This window comes from Pristiophorus japonicus, chromosome 5 (genome assembly GCF_044704955.1).
Source record: "Pristiophorus japonicus isolate sPriJap1 chromosome 5, sPriJap1.hap1, whole genome shotgun sequence".
Classification (NCBI taxonomy): domain Eukaryota; kingdom Metazoa; phylum Chordata; class Chondrichthyes; family Pristiophoridae; genus Pristiophorus; species Pristiophorus japonicus.
In genome coordinates, this window is record NC_091981.1 from 158,498,965 (window position 1) to 158,521,576 (window position 22,612).

Sequence of the window (22,612 nt, forward strand, 5' to 3'; positions counted from 1 at the left end):
CCACACCCAGTTTTTTAGGTAGTAAGTCTCACAGAAACGATGTCACATCTCACAGCACGAGTAAGGGGAAGATTGGGAGAAAGGTAGCTTCATCTGTCTCAGCAGCCTTGGAACTAACTTCAACATTTGCAGCTGACTTTCTGAGGCTGGGTGATAGAGTACTGTTTAAGGCACACACACCCTTTATGGTCCAGAGCTCACTTGTGTTTCTAGCCACAAAAAGGAGGATCGTAGCAAGACTGAAAACTAATGAGAAATCTAGCTGATATTGGTTGGACTTGAGGTGGTTCTTCAGGTTGTCACAGTATGTATATTGGAAGTGTAAGAGGCCAAAAAAATTAGACTGAATTTTGCTCTTGTGAAGAAACTGTAGGGCAATTTTTGACTTTATATAAGATCACAGAATTTTATAAGGCGCAGGAGAAACCCATTTACATTGCTTTCATTGATTTTTGCAAGGCTTTTGAACAAGGGATGTCCGGCCCAATTATGGATTCATATCAATATCTGAAGTTTCTCTTGGATGGTAATTTTAATCTAAACACAGTGGGTTCCAATTCCTTTGGCAGTTCTGCCGGACACCCATCATAATTCCTGCTAGATTTCCACAGAATGGCTTGGATAAAGGCAAGAGTCCCAATCTTAGTTGGAAAATCCCAGTTGGCCTTGTAAGGGATTATGGGCAGCCAGGTCAGTGGGAACAGGGCCAGGTGCAAAAGTCCCTACATAAAACTGGAGATCAGTCAAGTAAGAAAAGACATTCCAGGCTCCATCTGGAAAAGTTCAGACGAAGAAAGCAGCCTGAAGCTCTGATAATTGTCATTTATTTTAAATATTACTACCATAGGGAATGTATGAGGTCTCCTGGAGGGTGGGAGGGCTGTATAGGATCACTGAGGGAGGTGTGAGCACTCGACTTCAATGACGACCAGGTGCCAGAGTATCCGACAGCATGAAGCAGGCAGGCTCCCGTGTTGCGTCTCTGGCTTCATGCAAATGTGATGTCCTCCCACTGACCAAACAAATGCTAGCAAGGTCTGTGCTAGGGCACCAGAAGATGCAATCCCAGCATTATTTCCAGGTTCATGTCCTGCACATTTTCAGGGCCAATCCTGAGAAGGGGCAAAAGGCACTTTGTTGTCATTATTGAAGGATGAGCAAAATTAAAAGTCCCAAGCTGGTGGCATATAACAGTCCTGCTTTCTGGCTCAGGACTCTAAAATATACACTAAAAAGGCTTCCCCCAGTCTGAGATCCTGGGCATGCTATGAGCTGGCTTTGTGGCAAAAATATGGAAGCAATTGTAGGGAGGAAGGGCTCAAGCCTACACTGGGCACCTCGAGAGGAAGTTAGCCTCATGGTAGGCACTTCTTGCTCTCAACTGAGGGAACTAACTGGATATAATGGAGGAAAAGGGAGACTAAACCTAAGTTTCGAGTTCCAATAAAATTATAAATTTTGTATTTCCTTTTCAGTTTTGTCTCAGGAAGAGAATGAGTTGGGACGATTTCTCAGATCCCAGGGTTCACAGGATAAAACCAGAGCAGGGAAAATGATGCAAGCAACTGGAAAGGCTTTATGTTTCTCATCGCAACAAAGGTATTAGAATATTTCCCTGGAATACTTTGTATGGCATATTTAATGTGGGATAGTCTGATGGTTCACTGGGCTGATGAGTAGCACGTTACACCATTGAGTAGTAGGAAAACAAATTTGGCTAACTGACTCCTTGCATGCATTGAATTAACAACCTGGTCCAGCTATCTGTGTTCTTCTGAAGTAAATGACTATGAGCAGTTAATGTTCACCTCCTCGTGGATGTCTGCAGATCAGTATTGCCAAAAGCCTAGAATCATGTCACCTGCCCAAATCTCTAACATGAAATGGGTGTGATGCAGCTATGGAATGGGAAAATACTGTGTTAGAAATAAAACTATTCCTGAATCGAATAATTGTAAACACATGAATAACACTAATATTGCTCATGAGTTCCTAATTAGTTGATGAGTTTGAGTCCAAGGATTTCAACTTATTTGTCTTGGTTGCAAAACATTTCTCCATTCTGCATCAAACACTAATTTGCTATTTCAATTTGCTGGACTTCTAAGGGCTGGATTCGCCTCTGAATTACCACCTGTTTTATGGTGGTTTTTGGGGCATAATATACCGTAAAATGGTTTATTAATGGCTACTGCTTCAAATCTGCAGTGAAAAATTAAATGAGTAATGTTCACAAGAAAAAACAGTCACCTTTAAGACCCACCGGGTCCTTAGTCTGTCACATAAATGCAATCAAGCAGGTGTGTCCAACCTCCGCGACCAATTTCCCCCAGCTTTCGCCTCAAACCTGTCGCAAATAATTATATAATTAATGGTAGGAGCTTGTATACTGTTACCAGCGGTTTCTTTTCCTGCATATGGATCTGTTTAGTATTTTGGCCTTTCCGTCAGGACTTTTGCAGCTATTTTAAGTCAGCGCTGCTTAATGTACTGCTTTGGGGACACTAACTTGAGTTTATTTACAACTGGATCATTCCAGGCAGCATCAGGTGAGTACATTAATCCGGCAGCATCTTACTGCTGCATCAAGAAGCTCTATTCATGAGGGCTGCACAATTCATACCCTTCCCAATGGAACCATTGAAACAAAGAATGAGTGCTATCCATTTGTAGAAACTGGTGAGGTTCACACTGGTGATGGAATGTGTGTGGCACTCAAAGCCCCAAATGCCAACCCCCTCAATTTTACTAACAGAAAAGACTTTCATTCCATTAACATGCAGTAACTGTGCGATACCAATCACCTTATGCTGCACATCAGCGCTCAATATCTAGGAAACTGCCACGACGCTTTCATCATGCGACAATACACCATGCTAACCCCCCGAGTCAAATCCATTTATCAGGATGGTTGATCAGTGATCAAGGCTTCGGCAGATAAATGGGAATTATAGGCATTCGGAAGTCTCAATTTAGATGTCTAGCTAAAACTGGTTGAGCCCTGCAAACTTACCCATATGCACAATGTGATCCCAGGAGGAAATAGCAACAGGATAGTAGCGGAGGAGAATTCAGCCCTAATTGTATAGTGTGTTATGGTATGAATAACAATTTTAAGTAATTATCTGAGTGTTGTTATTTTGAAATATATTATTTGCCAGCACAAAGAGGAGGCTAGTGCTGATATAATTATGAATATTACAAAGTTAATTAAGGGGTGTCAGAATATTGATGAAAATGTGTTTCTTCAATTTTCAGTTTTCTTTCCATGCTTTTGTCCTGCTAGCTGTATTTTATTTTACATTTCCTTTCCCTTTTATCCAGCACGCTGACTTGGATTTAAAATCTGCTTTTGTTGCACCTGCCTTGCTAACCTATATTTCCTTTCTCTAAATCTGCTTTGCTTTTTTTGTTATGTAATGGTTCTAGTAAATCGAAATTTGAGGGAGAAGCAGGTAGCAGATACATAACAATGACCTAAATAATGTAAAGGAAAATAAATATGGGTCAGAAAATGTGATTCCCATATATAGCAAACTTTTTATTATGGCTAGTTGCTGTTTGTTATCAATGTCTTGATTTAACATTGTAACACAACAACTAAAGCACTGAGATGGGGAGGGAAGTATAGTGCTGCTTTTCTTTTGAGTACTGAGGTAGAAGTAAAGACACTAATCTGCTGTGATTTGGTGCTGTAGGTTGGCACTCCGCAGTCCTTTATGTCGACTGTACCAGGAAGTGGAAACTTTTAGGTACCGTGCCATTTCTGACACTTGGCTAACTGTGAACCGAATGGAACAGTCTCGCACAGAATACCGGGGAGCACTACTGTGGATGAAAGATGTTTCTCAGGAGTTGGATCCTGATATGTATAAGCATCTTGAAAAATTTAGGAAGGTAAGAATAATTTATTATGATGGGATCTTTTATGAGCACCCTTTTTTGGTTAAGGGTTGCCATTTAAAATAAATACTGGTAACATAGGATACATTGTGTTATTGCACAATTTGCATAAACTGAAATGCTCATTGTATACTCAGATCTCTGATTTTCCTAAACGAGTGGAGTTGTGTTTTACTTTTTTTTGGTGACATCTTTTAGATTTATGAAAATTTACAATCTTAATTGCATTCCTCGCACTGACGCTAATGTAAGGGTTCATGCACTGTGAATTGGGCATGTGATATGTTGCAGCATTTCCATTGCCTCCAGGAATTTGTTAATCCAAAATTGTGGTACAGGTTGAGTGTCCGAAATCAGGAAACCTCGGGACCGAGGCCGTTCTGGATTCTGGGCATTTCTGGATTTTGGAACGTCTTTGCCTGGGTCGAGGTAGGTGGGGTCTGGCAGCCGAGGTAAGGGGGGAGCCGAGGGGGAGAAGGGAGGGGGAGAAGGGGGGAGCCGTGGGGGGTAGGGGGAGAAGGGGGGAGCCGGGGCCAGGGAGGGGGAGAAGGGGGGAGCCGGGACCAGGAGGGGGAGCTGGGGCCGGGGAGGGGAGAAAGGGGGAGCCGGGGCCAGGGAGGGGGAGAAGGGGGGAGCCGGGGCCAGGAGAGGGGGAGCTGGGGCCGGGGAGGGGAGAAAGGGGGAGCCAGGGCCGGTAGGGGGGAGCCGAGGGCCGGGGCGAGGTCAGGCCTGCGGGGTCGGGGCGGGCGAAGTCGGGCCACCGAGGCGGGGGAGTCTGGATTTCGGAACATTTTCCGGTTTCCAGATGACCCCACCACGGATCGGCCCGGTGTCCGGATTCCGGAACATTCCAAATTTTGGAACTCCAGATTTCGGATGCTCAACCTGTACTTGGACAGTAAATTATGCTGTAAAGCAATGTAGAAATTCACAACAGTGTGTCATGCCACAAGTCACTTGCTTTAACTGTCGACAAAAAACAAATATATTTTAGTGCAGTGTTGATATTATTAATTAACTACATAGAATAACAGAAATTACAACAAACAGGTCGTCCACATGAGCAGTAGTGCTAATCCCATTTCCCATTCCAGATCCACAGCTCACCCTGTTCTCAAATCCCATTGTCTCTCTTTCCATCAAACACCCATCCAACCTATGAAAGGTTGGCATGGCTTCTGTTTCAATCACTAATTCTGAAGCCTTACAACCTTCTGTATAAAAACATCTCTCCTGCTCTCCTTGCATCCATGTCTCCTCATTCTAATCTGTTGATATCAATACTGTCTAGGGTTGCCAACTTTGGTTGGACGGACCCTGGAGGTTTCATCACATGACCTCCAACCGCCCTGACCAGTCAAACTGCATTTTCCCCATCGATATTATTAGTTATAATATTTTTATAACTAAGAAACAAAAATGTTTAAAAGAGAATGAGTAAAACAGAATTGCCTGGATTTTGCTGTAAAAATAATGGTGAAGCTAACAGTGCTCACCGTTCTTTAAGTTGAAATCGGATGTCAACATGCAGCGTTTGCACATACGCAGTTAAGCTGGGAAATCCAGAAGTTGCTATCCGAGATGCCCTGCTCATTCTAAAGCTGTGCAAAATCAGCATTTCTCCATCTGACTCCCCATTCAAATACATTGAACGTCAGCAGTTGCTGTATTTGCCTCATAGATATTGACTGAACTCACCAGAAGAGTCAGGGCTTGTCCATTCCAGCATAAGCCTTTGACAATGTGGTAAGTCATAATTACTGCCAAACAACCTCTCTGGCACTGAAAATTAACTTTTACGTGTGAAGGCTCATTCCTTCAGATTTTTATTGTTGTTTGAGATTTTTAAAAGAATGTAAACAATTTTGTTTTTACTTTTTTTCTTTTTTTTCCCCTCTCTCTCTTAGTCCAGTCTTTCTCTTTATTTTGCTTTTTGTACATGATTTGACATTAAATTCACTATTCTAACTGACACATCCTGGTTCAGACTATGCATGGCTCATTAACGATTCTTCAATCTGATTGGTTAAGGAGATACATAGTTGCTTGTCCTGTTCACAGGAGGTCCCAGATGCCCTGTAGAGGGCACTGCACTTTTTGGATGGTTGGGTGATAGCAACTATGCAAGTCTAACGAATGGCTGGCACCATTCATTTGCTGCTCAGACCAAAGTCTGGCCCATGGTTTTTTTTAATGCTCCTGTGATTTTTCTCCTGAGTTGTTCACAGCAGTGTCCTGGAGATACATCTTTAATTCCTGGAGACCCCAGGACAATCCTGGAGGATTGTCAACCCTAACCCAGTCCCATCCAGACCGTGATTAATTAATTCACCACAGACGGTGGTCAAGCCTGAGATCTTCCTGCTCACTGTTCATTGGATAAGCCCAATTGATCACTGGATACATGCACTGAGCCATGTAGGAGGAGCCATGTACCATGTAGGTAATTTCTAGATAGTGGCAGGAGGCCACACCTCTACACCCACTACTATTAATTAATTTGTATGGTGCTTTTCAGGGGTCCTTGGGGAAAGGGAAAGAACATGAGGGAATATATCAACTTGTTTACCACAGTACAAAATGGTATGTCATAGACCAGGGTGTAATGTACTTTTGGTTGCTGAAAAGGAAATTAAATTGATGCTTCAGTAATTCTTAAGAGATTTTCATGAATAATGTTTACTGATAGGTATTGCTATTGAATTAATACTTAATCAACAAAATTAGGCAAATGCAATTCCTAAGCGCTGTTGTTAAAAAATTCAATAAGTAGTGACTGCTTTTCTTTGCAATCAAATCTGTAAAAATGTATATCTAATCTAAGAGTAAACGTTCAGTATGTTCTTCACTGATGTACATACCATAGAATCTTCTGAATTTTAGTACAGAAGGAAGCTACTCAGGTCATTGTGGTTGTTGATCAGTATTATGGTATATCTGATCTAAGTTCAGAAAGTTCTGTAATAAGCTAGGTTAGCAAGATACAATGTATGTATGAACAACATTTGTGATACCAACTGCTGTAATGTCGATTTTATTCCCCTTGTGTGGGTTATGTTCAAAAGAGTATAATTATTTTTTTCTGTAGTTTCATATTCATAATTTATTTTAGCATGGTTGAAATTAATTTCCTACTTTACATATTACCCAGAAGTACCTCAGTTAGTGCTCTAGAACATATTTTAATAATGCTGATCTAAATTTACAACTTAATGATTCATTGGATTGGATGGAGTAGAAATATAGTTTAAAATCAGCAGTTTGGAAAGTAATTGAAGCAGGAAGCATGGACTCATCAAATTTAAATATTACAAGAATATAAATAATGTCAAGTAGAAATTTTAATGTAACTCATGATATAGTTTAAATATTGGGTAGTTTGGGCTATATTTAATCAGAATTATTAGCTGTAATCCACACTAAAATGGTGGGCTAATTCTTATGATTTCTTGCATAAAGACCAAAAAAGGTATTATGTATCCCACTCCATTTATTTAATAATTGATGACATTTTATTGTTTTACTGCACATATGTAATTTGAACAGAACCTTCAATGATGAACTTGATTAGATTTATCACACAAAGCTGGATCCTACATATCCCACTTGTACCTGTGCAATTTGAGTTATTCGGTTCCTGCACTCTTTGGGTAAGAATTCAGCAGGGTGCTTTTTTATCCTCTTGTTTTGTGATGAATAACTAGTTCAGGTGCTCCAGGATCATTACCTTCCTTCCCCTGCACATAATACTTTCTCCTATCACCCCACCCCCGCCTGCATTTTCTGACTGATTTTCTACTTTTTTCCTGGACACACACAAATACAAAAAATATGAGAACTACTGAACAGTTTGTATGCTTAGTGTGCTTTTGTGTGTGCTTTTGGTTCTGTTGTTGTGCTTTTTCTCTTTGCTCTCTTCTGTAGTTCTTTCTTGAAATGAAATACGAGCCAGTACATCTGCACAATATACTGTTTTAAAAATGGCAGTGATTCAATTCCAGCAAATGCTTTGATTTTGCAAAATGATTGCACTATCTAACTGGAATGGAAATCTCATGAACTGTTGGAATCTTTTAGAGAAGGAAGCATTTAAATTAGACTTTTAAATCTGTCAAATCCTGCATTCACTGTATCATTTGTTTGCATTTACTTACTGTCCTGGCAAAATATGCACATGGTTGTTAAATGTCCCCATATGGTGGAGCTGTTCTGGTGTGTAGGAAACAAAAACCTTTTTTCAACAGGCCAAATTAAATCTTCCTGATTGAAAATGCACAATTAAAATGGAATGAGCCAACTTTTAAACCAACCTTCTTTCATCATAATGAAGCAAATGTCAACCTCTAGGCTACATAGAGCCATGGAAGTTTACAACACAGCAAGAGGCCATTTGGTCTACCTTGTCTGTTGCTAGAACAATCCAAAAATAATCTCACGCTCCCCCCTCTCCACCTCTGCTTCAAATATTTATCTAATTCTCCCTTAAAAGATGCAACAATCATCTTCCAGTGGAATGAAACTATGGGCGTGAATTCTGCAGGGGTTCTCCTGCTTGTCTGCTGTAACTTTGGTGTAAGAGTTGCAGAAACCCAGACAAGTGGAAGAAACCCCACCATATTTTATGCACATGAGCAGTGCTGGAAAAATTTTCAAAAGGTGATCATAAATTCAGTTTTTGCTTATCAATGCTTGAATTTCAAACACAGAAAATAGAATTTTCCAGCTCTGCATTGTACTTTGGTCTCTTGGTAGAATCTAATTTCTAGGTCACTGCAATCCCCATATGTCTATATTTGTATATCTGAGTGATGTAAAGAAAGAAATAATAAAGAACTTGCACTTGTACTTCACATTACACATTCTCAGGACATTGCAAGGTGCTTCACAGCTGATGAACTACTTTTGAAGTATAGTCACTTTTGTAATGTTAGGCAGACTTTGTAGCCAATTTACACACAGCACAGGACCCATAAACATCAGTGAGATAAATGACCAATTAATTTAGTGAAATTGGTTGAAGGATAAATGTTGGCCAGGGCAACGGGAAAATTGTCCTGCTCTTCTTTGAATAGCACCATGGGATCTTTTACCTTGACCTGCATAGGCAGACAGGGCCTCGGTTTAATGCCTCATCCAAAAGATGCATCTCTGACAATACTCCCTCAGTACTGCAGTGAAGTTTCATATATATGAAAGTTTGCATACAGTGCACATTTCTGTAATTGTCATACTTTCTCTAACTCTGTTCCATTACATTATCTTTGTCGTGCCTTGCCTATCGTGTTTAAACTTACCTGTACATTACTTCCCTCCCAATGAGTTCCTTGTAGCTGCCTTTTTGCACGATGTTTCTCAGGGATGTTGCAGTGCTGTTTTCCACAGCACCTTTTGCCTGATGGTTGCCTAATGCCTGATTTGTCTTTGTCACTTCTCTTCACTGTTGAATTTATTAGATCCATCTGAGGTGGCCTTCCCACTTTCCTGCTCTGTGCTCTGACCACTAAACCTGATTCTCCTGCCCCCAACCCCAACCCCCACCCCGTCTACATTGAATCTTTATTCCCCTACCCACAGTGCAAAAGCTGTGTTTGCAGCCATGACTGGAAACAAACGTTTCTTTTCCCCCCACCCAGTCACAACCCCGCCCCGATCAGTGAGCTGACTGTCAGCACTGGAAACTGTAGTGTATGTAGGCACCTTTAGTAATGACTCCACGAGGAGTCATTACTAAAGGTATGATACTCAAACTGTGTAGGCTGTAGTCTTTTTATTTGCAGCTCCTCAAGTGAGGACACCAAGCTGTGAGCTCCTTTTTATACAGTGTGCAAGTAACCCTTGGGTCTCCAGCAGCAGCACCCTCTGGTGTGCAGGTAAGGTGTGTACAGTGTAAGGGTACACTCAGTGTTACATAGTTGTTACAGACTTCACACAACAAACAAGCATGCATATACAACAACACTCCCCCTAAGCCTTTTTTATATCCTTATTGTCATGCCCAGGGGAGGTGATCAGTGGTGGGCTATGGGAGGTTGTGGTGAGGGTTGTGTGGTTGCCAGGTGTGATCCCTGTGCTTGAGGCTGGCCTCATACGTTTCCCCTCCCTCACACACAGACCATGTGGGTGTTACTGTTGTGGGATCCTTCAGGGGGGTAGCCACCACAGCAGTAGGTAGGGTGCATACTCTGTGATGTGGGTAATTGTGTGGTGGTGGGCAAGGCCACAGGACTGGGTGGGCTCCTTGTCCAGCAATTGGGGTGAGAGTCAGGTCATCCCAGGGTTTGCCAGGGAAGCTGGAGGGTATTGGCGCCTCGCTCCTGGTGTTGGCCTTGGTGGCCAGGGGTTGTAGGGCTGGTCTGGGGCAGGTTGCCATTGGGTGTGGCTGTGCTGCCCATAGACCATTGTCCCTGTAGTGGGTCTGCTCCCACTGGGTGTGTGTGTGTCCTTCCAGGGGCATCATATTTGTTCCAAAGGTCCAGGCTACATGGTCAGGTAGCCTGCTGGACCTGGGGCTCTCCACAGGGGGATTCCTCTAGCATCAGCATGATCCCTGTGGGACCCAATGTCCTTTAACAGTGTCCTACCAGTATACATGACACCTTGGCTCTGATCACAATAGTCGAGCCTGCATTATACATTACAGCATTTGCATCACTTTTGGGTGTCATGGTCTCACCAGACATGGTACATTAGGCATTTCAAACTCTGTCATAATTATCAAACATAACAGACTTATTCTTAACCTTACTTACACAAGCATTCATCTCATTAGTCACATTAGTTACACCAGCATCACAATTTATGGTTACATTACATACATTTTCATACTTGCACCCTTTTGTTGCATCTTTAGCTTTAAAGTCCTTGTCCTCATTTAGTTGAAACTGTCCCTTTAAATTTCTTTGGTTACCGGTCTACTTTAAGGGAGCCTTCCAATCCGATTGGTCGCTCGGCGCCACGTGTTGCTCCTCCAACGCTGCCCCTCGTGGTTTGGCCGCGGCCATTTTGTTTGCAGGTTCTTCTCCTCGTGGTGCGGCCGCCATCTTCTGGCTCTCCCTCAGGTAGGCTGTGGTGGTCTTTTCCACAGGTTTGGCCCTGGACGTCAGGAATCCATTTATTTCAAAAGTATTCCCCCCCCCCTGGAGTGCTGCCCCGGCCCGGAACGTGGAGTTTGGATTTTCGGTCGTGGAGATTTCGCCGTGGTGTTGTGGAGTCGTCGCCACGCGGTCGTGCTGGACAGTGGGATCTCTGGATGCAGCAATGGATCCATGTTCGATGTCGATTGCTGGAGCCCAGAGGCCATCGCCACTTCGACTGATTTGGACCAGGTTCATCCAATTCCTTCCCAGCAGCGTGGGACCATCGCCGGCAACGATCCATAGGGGGAGTTTGTTCAACACGCCGTCCTGGGAGACCTGGATGTCCGCGTGCCAACGATTTGGATTTTACTTTTATTGTAGGTGAGCAGCTGCGCTTGGACAGAAGACAGTTTTGGTCGATTGGCGGGATTTATCCAAAGTTTCTCGAAGGTCGTTTGGCTCATCACAGACTGGCTCGTCCCTGTGTCGATCTCCATGGAAATTGGGACCCCATCGATGTCTACTTCCATCGTCCACGGAGAACTTTTCGGTGGAGCAGGTAAAAACTCCATACTCTTCTTCCAGGGTTTGAGCAACTTCACCTTCATCTGTGCCGGAGCCCGGGTGATCAGTCAGCTCATCAGAGACGTGGTGAGTACAGCTTTTTCTGCACATTCTTTGAAGGTGCCCTTTCTCTTTGCAACCTTTGCATGCATAGTCTTTGTAGTGGCACTGGTGGGCCTTGTGGTTTCCTCCACAGCGCCAGCACGGAGCCATCCGGTTTGCCCCATGTGACGGACTCAGGATTGCTGGACTCTGGGCAGCCGCCTTGCCTTTCGCGGTCCCATGCGGTGCACTGCACTCGATGGCTTAGAGTCCTGGGTCAGTATTCGCCTGGAATCGCCGGCTGAAACCATGACGGCCTGGCTCACTTGAATTGCTTTTTGCAGGGTGAACGTGATGTCAGCAGAGAGCAACTTGTGCAGGAGGCCCTCGTGGCCGATTCCGATGACAATTATGTCCTTTAGTGCTTCATTTAGGTGGTCGCCAAAGTCACACGGTGCAACTAGTCTTCTTAAGTGTGTAGCGTACTTAGTTATTTCTTGGCCCTTGGGTCGTCGTTAAGTGTAGAACCGGTGCCTGGCTGTGAGGATGCTTTCTTTCGGTTTTAGTTGTTCCTGTATAAGTGTTATAAGTTCCTCATAGCTCTTGGTGGTTATCTTCTCCGGGGCTAGCAAGTCCCTGACGAGACAATGGATGGTGGGCCCACAACTGCTAAGCAGGATGGCCCTGCGCTTGTTCAGTCGTGTAGCTGGTGCGTTCCCATCCAGGTCGTTGGCTATAAAGAAATGTTCCGATCTTTCTACAAAAGCGTCCCAATCTTCCCCCTCTAAATTGCTGAAATTAGCCATGCTGAGTGTGTAGTTCGTGACCTCGTATCCTCGTCACCAGTTGTAGTGTATGTAGGCACATTTAGTAATGACTCCATGAGGCAGGATATGATACTTAAACTGTGCAGACTGCAGTCCTTTATTTGCAGCTCCTTGAGTGAGGACACCAAGCTGTGAGCTTTTTATACTGGGTTACCTGCAGTGTGCAGGTAACCCTTGGGTCTCCAGCAGCAGCACCCACTGGTGTACAGGTAAGGTGTGTACTGTGTAAGGATACATTCAGTGTTGTATAACAATGTTACAGACTTCACACAACAAACAAGCATACATATTCAACAGAAACACACAAGGAACTTGCCTGTCAGGTTTAAATCATGCCCAACCATTAACATGGTTCAGGCCTCCTGCCGGTGGTGACATTGGGTGAGCGTCCCGAACGATCCATCACCTAATGCTGTAAATACTCATTACTTATATAAACGTAGATCTAATAATAACCTGGGCTGCTGATTTATAATTTCCATGCAAATTTGGCCAAAATCACAGAATTGGAAGCTGACAATAGTTTGACCACTCCAATAATACTTTGTAATAAAGATGAAATGTAACTTATTCACTCAGTCAGTGGTCCTTATAATACATTGTACATTATACAGCATAAAATAGTGTATTCGCTGACTCACTGTTAGTTACGTGCAAGGATATGCCTGCTTTTGTGTGTGCATCTCTTTCTGTCTCAGCTCGTAATGAATATCAGAATACACTGTTTCATAACAGCAAGTGTAGTGTATGCAGCACTCAAATCACTGACTCCACGCAGTCTGGTGTTGCAGTCACTGCTGTGATCTTAGTCCTTTATTGTGTAACTCCAGAGTGCCTCTCGGGTGTGGTGGGCAGCCTTTTATACTCTGTACCTTCAGGTCTCTCACCACAGCGCCCTCTGTGGCGCACCATTGTACTTATACATTTAATGTACCTGGACAATACATAACATCTCACTCCCCCCAGTTCCAGAAGCCATTGCCGGTGACCTCGGCCTTGTTCGTCCTGGTTGATTTGTGAGTGTGAGTCCATGAAGTCCATGATCATCCACTTCCCTCTTCTCCCCCATGTAAAGATTATGCTTGCGATCCGGTGCAAGCCTGTGATATTTGCAGTCCTTACATGGGTGATGAAGTACACAAGCATAACCTCCAAAAGAAAACAGGTATACATAGACAGTACACTTGTATGGTACATATATATGTGGTACAGATGTTGCAGGTACACTGAACAGTTATTTAATCCCAGCTTCTCTGGGTGAGGTGCGGTGACGGTATACTGCCCCTTTTTGCCCGAGGTAACGGGCTGCGCTGAGACAGGGTATCGCAACTAGTGCGTTGCCTCTGTTCTCAGAAAGTGATCACCTTAGCGGCTCATCTGCAGCCGCTGAACCATTGCATGAATCACATAGATCGAGAATCGCATTGGTCCATTAATCATGTTAGTCACGGATCCATTTACCCTTTTACTGTACCTTGTGATATTAACTCTTTTCGTAATACATATCCCTTATTTTAAACACAGTACCCATTCAGCATCTAAATATTAACTCTTATCATAACTCACGTCATCATACAAATCACATTGCTCATTTAGACTTGCTCTTGCCTTACAAAAGTCTCTTTGTGGGGCCCACCACAGTGTAAAGCTCTTTTAAGACTCCCAGGTGCATTTCCCCTTTAAGATGCCACCTTGTGGTTCCCACGAGGCTTTCCTTGGGCGCCGCCATTTTAGTTGTTCTGCGTGCCTTTGTCTGCAGAGCTCTGCTGCCACGAGGCTCGCCACCATCTTGAGCTCGCTGGCATGACGTTTTACTCTCTGGAATAGAAGGATTAAAGAGGAAAGAAGAAGGAAAACGGTCAAGACTTTGCTGCCGTATCCGCCGCTCTGGCTCTTGTACCCACCCGAGTAGCTGTCACGTTCTCCCGAGTCATACCTGCCGCCGCCGTAGCCTCCGCTCCTGCTGTTGTCCCAGTAACTGCCGCCTCTCCTGTAGCCTCCGCTCCTGCCGTTGTCCCAGTAACTGCCGCCTCTCCTGCGGCTGCCGCCGCTGCCACAGCCTCCACCGTAGCCGCGACCACCGCCCGACTTTTTCTCCGCGTGGCCCCCCCCCCCCCCCCCCCCATGATTTGTCGGCCATCGATGGATTTCCCGTTCATCGCCTGCAGCACGTCGCCGGCTCGCATCTCAGCGATCGGCCTGTACTTGAAAAACTGCTCTTCCAGGGTCTGCTCGTCTGTGTGGGAATTTCTCCTCCAGCTCAGTCGGCGCTGCTCTTTGGGAACCCGGGGAACAGCAGTCTGTGGAGGAATGAAGTCTTCCCAGCTCCCACAGACCTTCCCCATCCACCTCCTGCCGAGAAGCGTCGGCCCATCGCCTGCAATGACCCACAAAGGTAAACCGTGCATCTAGCCCCCGTGGGATACCTGCACAGAACAGGTATCAGTTCCTTGGTGTAGGTACGCAGCTTTGCCGTGACCAGGACCAGCTTGGGTCGTGCAGCTGGGTTAATCCACAGTTTATCAAAAGTTTCCTGACTCATCAACGACGGACCCGATCCAGTGTCCACTTCCATACTCACTGGGACTCTGTTAATCTTGACTTCCATAATCACTGGGGCCGAACCGTCGGTACACGTATACAGTCCAAACGCCTCATCTGCCTGCTCCTTGCTGGAAGATGGACCCTCTACCATCTCCTCAGCCACACGGTGAGTCAGATTTCTTTTGCACATACGCTGAAGGTGGCCTTTCGTGTGGCAGGTATTTCACGTGTACTCCGCAAACCTGCACCGGTGAGCCCCATGGCTTCCTCCGAAGCACCAGCATGGTGCTGCTCGATTAGCCCCCCTCGGCGGACTCTGAGTTCCAGGACCCCGAGATCCATGCTCTCTGCCCTGGGCAGAGTCCCGTTCTGCAGTTTTGTCCGTGATGGGCGCTATCCTGTGGACAGTGCCTGCCGGGTTCGAGACTGTGTGGATCATCTGCTTGGTGCTGCAAATCGAGTCATAAATGCCCTGCTGATGGTGATGGCTTGCTTCAGGGTGACTGTGGGTTCAGTGGATAGCAGCCTGTGGAGGAGACCCTCATGGCCAATCCCCATAACAAAAACGTCTCAACACCTCGTCAAGGTGTGTGCCAAAGTCACACGGTGCCGCGAGTCTCCTGATGTCCGCAGCATATTTGGTGACATCTTGGCCCTCAGGTCTGCAGTGGTGTTAGAATTTGTGCCTGGCCATGAGGATGCTCTCCTTCGGTTTCAGTTGGTCACGAATAAGTTCAATCAGCTCCTCATATGACTTGTCCTTGGCGCTCGTGGGTGCCAGCAAATCCCTGACGAGACAATAAACCTCATCATCACAACTGGAAAGCAATATCGCCTTACACTTCTCTCTCAGTGCGTCCGTGTTTCCCGACAGGTCGTTTGCTGTACTCGAGCCTTTCCGTAAAGGCCTCCCAATCATTGGCCACCGTAAAATCCTTTAACGAGCCCAGAGTAGCCATGGTTGCATGAAGCTCGTCCGTGTCCTCGTTGCCAGTGTAGTGTATGCAGCACTCAAATCACTGACTCCACGCAGTCTGGTGTTGTAGTAACTGCTGTGATCTTAGTCCTTTATTGTGTAACTCCAGAGTGCCTCTCGGGTGTGATGGGCAGCCTTTTATACTCTGTACCTTCAGGTCTCCCACCACAGCGCCCTCTGTGGTGCATCATTGTACTTATACATTTAATGTACCTGGACAATACATAACAGCAAGGATGTGCCATGTAATGCACAATGTAACACTTTCTGGTCTGTCAACTTACGAGGGCGATTTTCGGCTCTTTTCCAATCCATTTTTTAGCAATAAGGGATAGGCAATAAATGCTGGCCTTACCAGCAACACCCACATCCGAGGAACGATTAAAAAAAATAGCAGGACGAAGATTGAAAGCGAAAAGAATTGCTGACTTAGCCATGAGGCCTGACTGTTGTAATTTTCAACTGGGCCTTGATTTAGACAGCCAGTGTTAACGCTGGAACTAGTGCTGGGTCAGTGGGACAAGGCCATACTCTGAGATTGTGATGGAGACGTCTGGTATGTTGCCTAATAGATATGACTCAGTGGACAATGCTATAAACCTGCCGGGTTTACCGGGAGGTGTCACCGCGGAAATTTATGACACTGGCAGGACCAGTAAATTGGCGCTTGTGGCTAATTAACATTAGCCCAGCTCTAAACTCACTTTGCAACACCATCCTGTGGTGTCCTTTGATGCTCTAGTAATGACTCCACGAGGCAGTGTGTTGTACTTGAACTGTAGTTGTAAAGTCCTGTCCCCTCAGTACAGATTCACACGAGGCATGTAGTGAAGTCAAGGTCACTCTGGACTTGCACCTTTATTTCACAGCTCTGGAATGCTGCACTTGCCTGAGACCTGTCCTTATATACCTGTCTCTTGCAAGTGCACCCCTGGTGGTAAGGTATGCTGGTGGTTACAGGTCATATCTTATTACAGTCATGTATAGCATGTTAGGATACAGTTATATATAATAATAATATAAGATACATGACATCACCCTCCCCCAAGGTCTTATTGTCTTTATAGGTTCAGTCTCTCAGGTGGTCTACGCTCTCGTGTGGAGCGTCTGAGTTGTGATTCAGTTGTTTGCCTTGGTGTCTGTTTTTCTTTGGGTGTGGTTGCTGGTATCTCGCCTGGGCTGTCTGTTTCGATTGGTGTGATTGTTGTTGACTCGCCTGTGCTGTCTGTTGGGATTGCCCTTTCCTCAGGTTGTTCCCTCTGTCTGTCCACCAGGTGTGGTGCGAGTTCCATATTGTAGTTTGCCTCTGGTTCCACAGTGTTGTTGCTAAATCTGCTTTTGACTTGGTCTACATGCCTCCGGCAGGTTTTGCCATTGTCCATTTGTACTACCAGTAGCCTGTTTCCTTCCTTGCCCGTTACTGTCCCTGCAAGCCTTTTGGGACCCCTGCCATAGTTTAGTACAAACACTTTGTCCCCTATCTCATTCCATCTCCCCCTCGAATTTCTGTCATGGTACTCAGTCAGCTTACGGCGCTTTGCCTCAACGATTTCGTGCATGTCTGGGAGGATTAATGAGAGCCTTGTTTTTAAAGTCCTTTTCATCAACAGTTGCGCGGGGGGGATCCCAGTCAGTGAGTGCGGACGAGATCTGTATGCCAGCAGCAGTCGCGACAGGCGACCCTGCAGCGTGGGACCTTGGATTTTAAGCATGATTTGCACTGCTCTCTCCGCCTGGCCGTTGGAGGCCGGCGTGAACGGTGCCGACTTGACGTGATTTATGGCGTGGTCAATTATAAAGTCTTGGAATTCTGCGCTGGTGAAGCACGGACCATTGTCACTGACCAATATGTCAGGGATTCCGTGCGTTGCAAACATGGTTGCGAGGCTCTCCACAGTTTAAAATAGTGCATTCGATCCACTTTGAAAATGCATCTACAACTACGAGGAACATTTTGTCCATGAATGGGCCCGCATAGTCTACGTGCACCCGCGACCACGGTTTGGTAGGCCAGGGCCAGGGGCTCAGTGGAGCCTCCCTGGGGGCATTGCTGAGTTGGGCACAAATGGTGCACCTTCGTACGCAGAGCTCCAAGTCCGCGTCAATACCAGGCCACCAGACGTGGGATCTGGCTATGGCCTTCATGAGAATGATCCCCGGGTGCTCGCGGTGGAGCTCCTGGACAAATGCCTCTCTGCCTCGCAGAGGCATGACTACTCTGCTGCCCCACATCAGGCAGTCTGCTTGTAGTGATAGCTCATGCATGCGCCTGTGAAAGGGTTTTAATTCCTCAGGACAGGCATCGCGAGCCTCTGCCCAGTCACCGGTTAAGACACATCTTTTTACTAAGGATAACGTGGGGTCGCTGGCCGTCCAGGCTCTGATTTGGCGAGCCGTCATGGGCGAACCTGTGGACTCAAAGGCATTGATTGCCATGACTATCTCACAGTCCTGTTCTTCAGACCCTTCCGAGGTAGCCTGCTGAGCGCGTCGGCACAGTTGTCTGTGCCTGGTCTGTGCCTTATGGTATAGTCGTAGGACGCCAGCATGAGTGCCCACCGTTGAATTCGCGCCGAGACGTTGGCGTTTATTGCCTTGCTCTCGGATAGGAGGGGCGTGAGGGGCTTGTGGTCGGTTTCTAACGCGAACTTGGCCCCGAAAAGGTATTGGTGCATCTTTTTGACACTACACGCATGCGAGCGCCTCCTTCTCTACCACTCCTTCCCCCCGCGAAAGTGACCTGGAGGCATAAGCTATGGGTTGTAATTTGCCCGCACTATTGACATGTTGCAAAACGCACCCGACCCCATACGCTGACGCATCGCATGTGAGAACTAGCTTTTTACCTGGATCAAAGAAAGTCAAAACACTGTTGGAACACAGAAGGTTGCGTGCCTTATTGAAGGCGCGTTCCTGGGCGTTCCCCCAAAACCAATCGCACCCCTTATTGAGTAGCACATGGAGAGGCTCCAGCAGCATGCTTAAGTTCTGCATAAAGTTCCCAAAGTAATTGAGTAGCCCAAGAAAGGCGCACAGTTCTGAGACATTCCGGGGCCTGGGTGCCAAGCGAATTGCTTCTGTTTTGGACTCTGTTGGGTGGATTCCATCAGCGGCAATCCTTCTGCCCAAAAATTCAAACTCGGGTGTGAGAAACAGGCATTTGGATTTCTTGACTCGTAGGCCTACCTGATCCAACCGCTTTCGTACTTCCTCCAAATTACAGAGATGGGAGTCGGTGTCCCTGCCCGTGATAAGTATGTCGTCTTGAAATACAACCGTCCCTGGGATGGAGTTGAGCAGACTCTCCATGTTGCGCTGGAATATGGCAGCTGCCGACCTGATGCCGAATGGGCATCGATTGTACATGAAAAGGCCTCGATGTGTGTTGATGGTGGTGAGTAGCTTGGATTCCTCAGTCAATTCTTGCGTCATATACGCAGATGTGAGGCCTAGTTTTGAGAAACGTTTACCTCCAGCCAATGTGGCAAATAAGTCCTCCGTTCTGGGCAGCGGGTACTGGTCCTGTAGGGAGACTGTTTATGGTAGATTTGTAGTCCCCACAGATTCGTACGGATCCATCAGGCTTCATGATTGGGACGTTGGGACTTGCCCAGTCGCTAAATTACACAGGTGATATAATGTCTTCCCGCAGAAGCCTGTCTAGTTCGTGTTCAATCTTTTCCCTCATCACATAGGGTACAGCTCTGGCCTTGTGATGGACCGGTCTAGCATTCTGTGTGATGTAGATTTTGACTTTGGCGCCTTTGAAAGTGCCCACACCTGGCTGAAAGAGATGTTCAAATCGCTTTATAACTGTTGAGCAGGAGGTCCGTTCCTCTAATGACATGGCATGAACATCATCCTATTTCCAGTTTAATTTTGCCAGCCAGCTTCTCCCCAGCAGTGCTGGGGGGTCTCCGGGGACAATCCACAGGGGAAGTCGGTTCACTGTCCCTTTGTGTGTGACAGAGAGCATGGCGCTGCCGAGGACTGGTACGATTTCTTTGGTATCGGTCCTTAGTTTGGTGTCGACCCTTGTGAGTTTTGGTCTGTCTCTTTTATACGGCCACAGTTGTTCAAATTGTTGAGCGCCCATGAGAGATTGATTCGCTCCCGTATCCAGCTCCATGTTGACAGGTATCCCGTTGAGTAGGACCCTCATCATTATTGGAGGCGTCCTGTTGTAGGAGCAGCGGCCATTGATCATGTTGACCCGCTGTACATCGGTGTCCCGGGTACTGTCCCCACTGTCTTCTGGTCCACTTTCCGACCCATCCGATTCGTATACCAGCCGAACTGCCGTTTTTTTGCACATGCGTACCAAATGCCCTGTATATTCACAGTTCCTGCAAACTGCCTGCTGAAATCGACATCCCCTTGACGAGTGCCCACCCCCACACCTCCAGCACAGACTGCATCTATTGTTCCCAAAGAATGAGCTGCGTCTGGCTGATCTCTCTTGAGCTTCTCTCAGTTTGTAGTTGATTGCTCGCATTGTGGGTTGATGAGGTGTGAACGGCCGTTCCTGTGGCCCTTGATGGCTTCTGGCGCCACTGCCTGCTGTCGAGAGCCTGTTCTCCTGGTTTTGTCTGTGTGTGGGGGTAGCAGCTTGTTTAATGCTGTGAACTTCTTGTTCCGATATTTCGTTTGGTTGTCGTACCTGCATTGTAAATCAACCTCGTTTCTTCTTCCCCTACCAAGAATGTCTGTGCAATCAGTGCTGCTGCCTCTAAGGTCAGGTTCTTGGTCTCTATGAGCTTTCGGAATATGCCTGCGTGGCCTATTCCTTCAATGAAAAAGTCTCTCAGCATTTCTCTCCTCAGTTCATCGGCGAACTCACATACACTAGCCAACCTCCGAAGTTCCACCACGAAGTCGGGTATGCTCTGGCCCACACAGCGTCTGTGGTTATAGAACCTGTGTCTGGCCATGTGTAGGCTGCTCGCTGGCTTCAGGTGCTCTCTTACCAGTGTGCTCAATTCTTCAAACTATTTGCTTGCTGGTTTCTCGGGTGCCAGCAGATCCTTCATTAAAGCGTATGTTTTCGAGCCACAGCTGGTCAAGAGATGGGCTCTTCTCTTGTCTGCTTTGTCGTCTCCTAACCAATCTTTGGTTACAAAGCTTTGCTGGAGCCTTTCTATAAAGTCCTCCCAATTGTCTCCAGCATTGTACTTTTCATCTGATCCGTTGTTCGCCATTCTGTGGATTCTGTAATCCCGTAACTCGTCGCCACTAAAGTCCTGTCCCCTCAGTACAGATTGACACGAGGCATGTAGTGAAGTCAAAGTCACTCTGGACCTGCACCTTTATTTCACAGCTCTGGAATGTTGCACTTGCCTGAGACCTGTCCTTATATACCTGTCTCTTGCAAGTGCACTCCTGGTGGTAAGGTATGCTGGTGGTTACAGGTCATATCTTATTACAGTCATGTATAGCATGTTAGGATACAGTTATATATAATAAATTAAGATACATGACAGTAGTGACCTTAGTCCTTTATTAGTTAACTCCAGAGTGACGGTCATACCTGGTGGCCTGCTTTTTATACTAGGCCAGGCACACCTGTACAGGTAACCTACGAGTCTCCCACTGCTGTGTCCTCTGGTGGCACACCTTGTGATGGTCCCAACAGTAGCCATGTAGGATACATGACACATCCTGGTGCCGTTGGTCCCGGCGGCTTTCATTCCAGCAGGAGACCCCAATCATCATCATCATAGGCAGTCCCTCAAAATCGAGGAAGACTTGCTTCCACTCAAAGTGAGTTCTCGGGCGACTGTCTCGTCCAATGCGGGAATTACAGTCTCTATCACAGGTGGGGCAAACCATGGTTGACGGAAAGGGTGGATGGGGAGCCTGGTTTGCCGCATGCTCCTTCCGCTGTCTGTGCTTGATTTCCGCATGCTCTTGGCAATGAGACTCGAGGTGTTCAGCACCCTCTCGGATGCTCTTCTTCCACTTAGGGCGGTCTTGGACCAGGGATTCCCAGGTGCCGGTGGGGATGTTCCACTTTATCAAGGAGGCTTTGAGGGTGTCCTTGAAACGTTTCCTCTGCCCACCTGGGGCTCGCTTGCCATGTCGCAGCTCCAAGTAGAGTGCTTGCTTTGGGAGTCTCGCGTTGGGCGTGAGGACAGTGTGGCCTGTCCAGCGGAGCTGGTCGTGTTGGTCAGTGCTTCCATGCAGTGGGCCGTAGTGCCATTGCAGCAAGAACAGCCTGATCTGAAAGCAAGACTGTCATTTCAGAAAGCAGTTTGGTCTCTTAAAGGGACCTTCTGAAATGGGGGGGAAAAAAATTCATGTCAAAATAGGCAGTTTTTAGCGCATACAGCTCACTGATTTCTGGAAAAAAATGGCCATTAAAAAGAATTTCCAAATGAGAGTCTTCAGCTCTTTAAAACTGAATTCCCTTCCGCAGTTTAAAAAAAAATGGGAAAAATGCTTCAGCACTAACATAAATGGCTCAGCAAGCCAGGAAAGGGGCACCAAAGGTCTCATGCATCACTCCAGCTTTGTGCAGGGGGTCAACACTGCAAGAGAGGTCCTCCAACCACAGGGGCCAGGAGGCCCTCCAAAATGAAGGATGTGGAACCGGATCACCAAGGCTGTCACTGCCAGCAGTAGCACCACCATGACCTGGCCCCAATGGCCAAAGAAGCTTCATGACCTCAGACCAGTGGTCA

General features: G+C 46.3%; 1 protein-coding gene across 1 annotated transcript in view; it reads left to right on the forward strand.

Moving 5' to 3' along the window:
* Positions 1-22,612, forward strand: part of ica1 (islet cell autoantigen 1) — a 384,634-nt gene that overhangs the window by 88,371 nt on the left and 273,651 nt on the right. The window contains exons 5-6 of the mRNA XM_070881029.1: positions 1,476-1,599; positions 3,699-3,897. Coding sequence (XP_070737130.1) covers positions 1,476-1,599; positions 3,699-3,897 — 323 coding nt within the window. The remainder of the gene's footprint in view (positions 1-1,475; positions 1,600-3,698; positions 3,898-22,612) is intronic.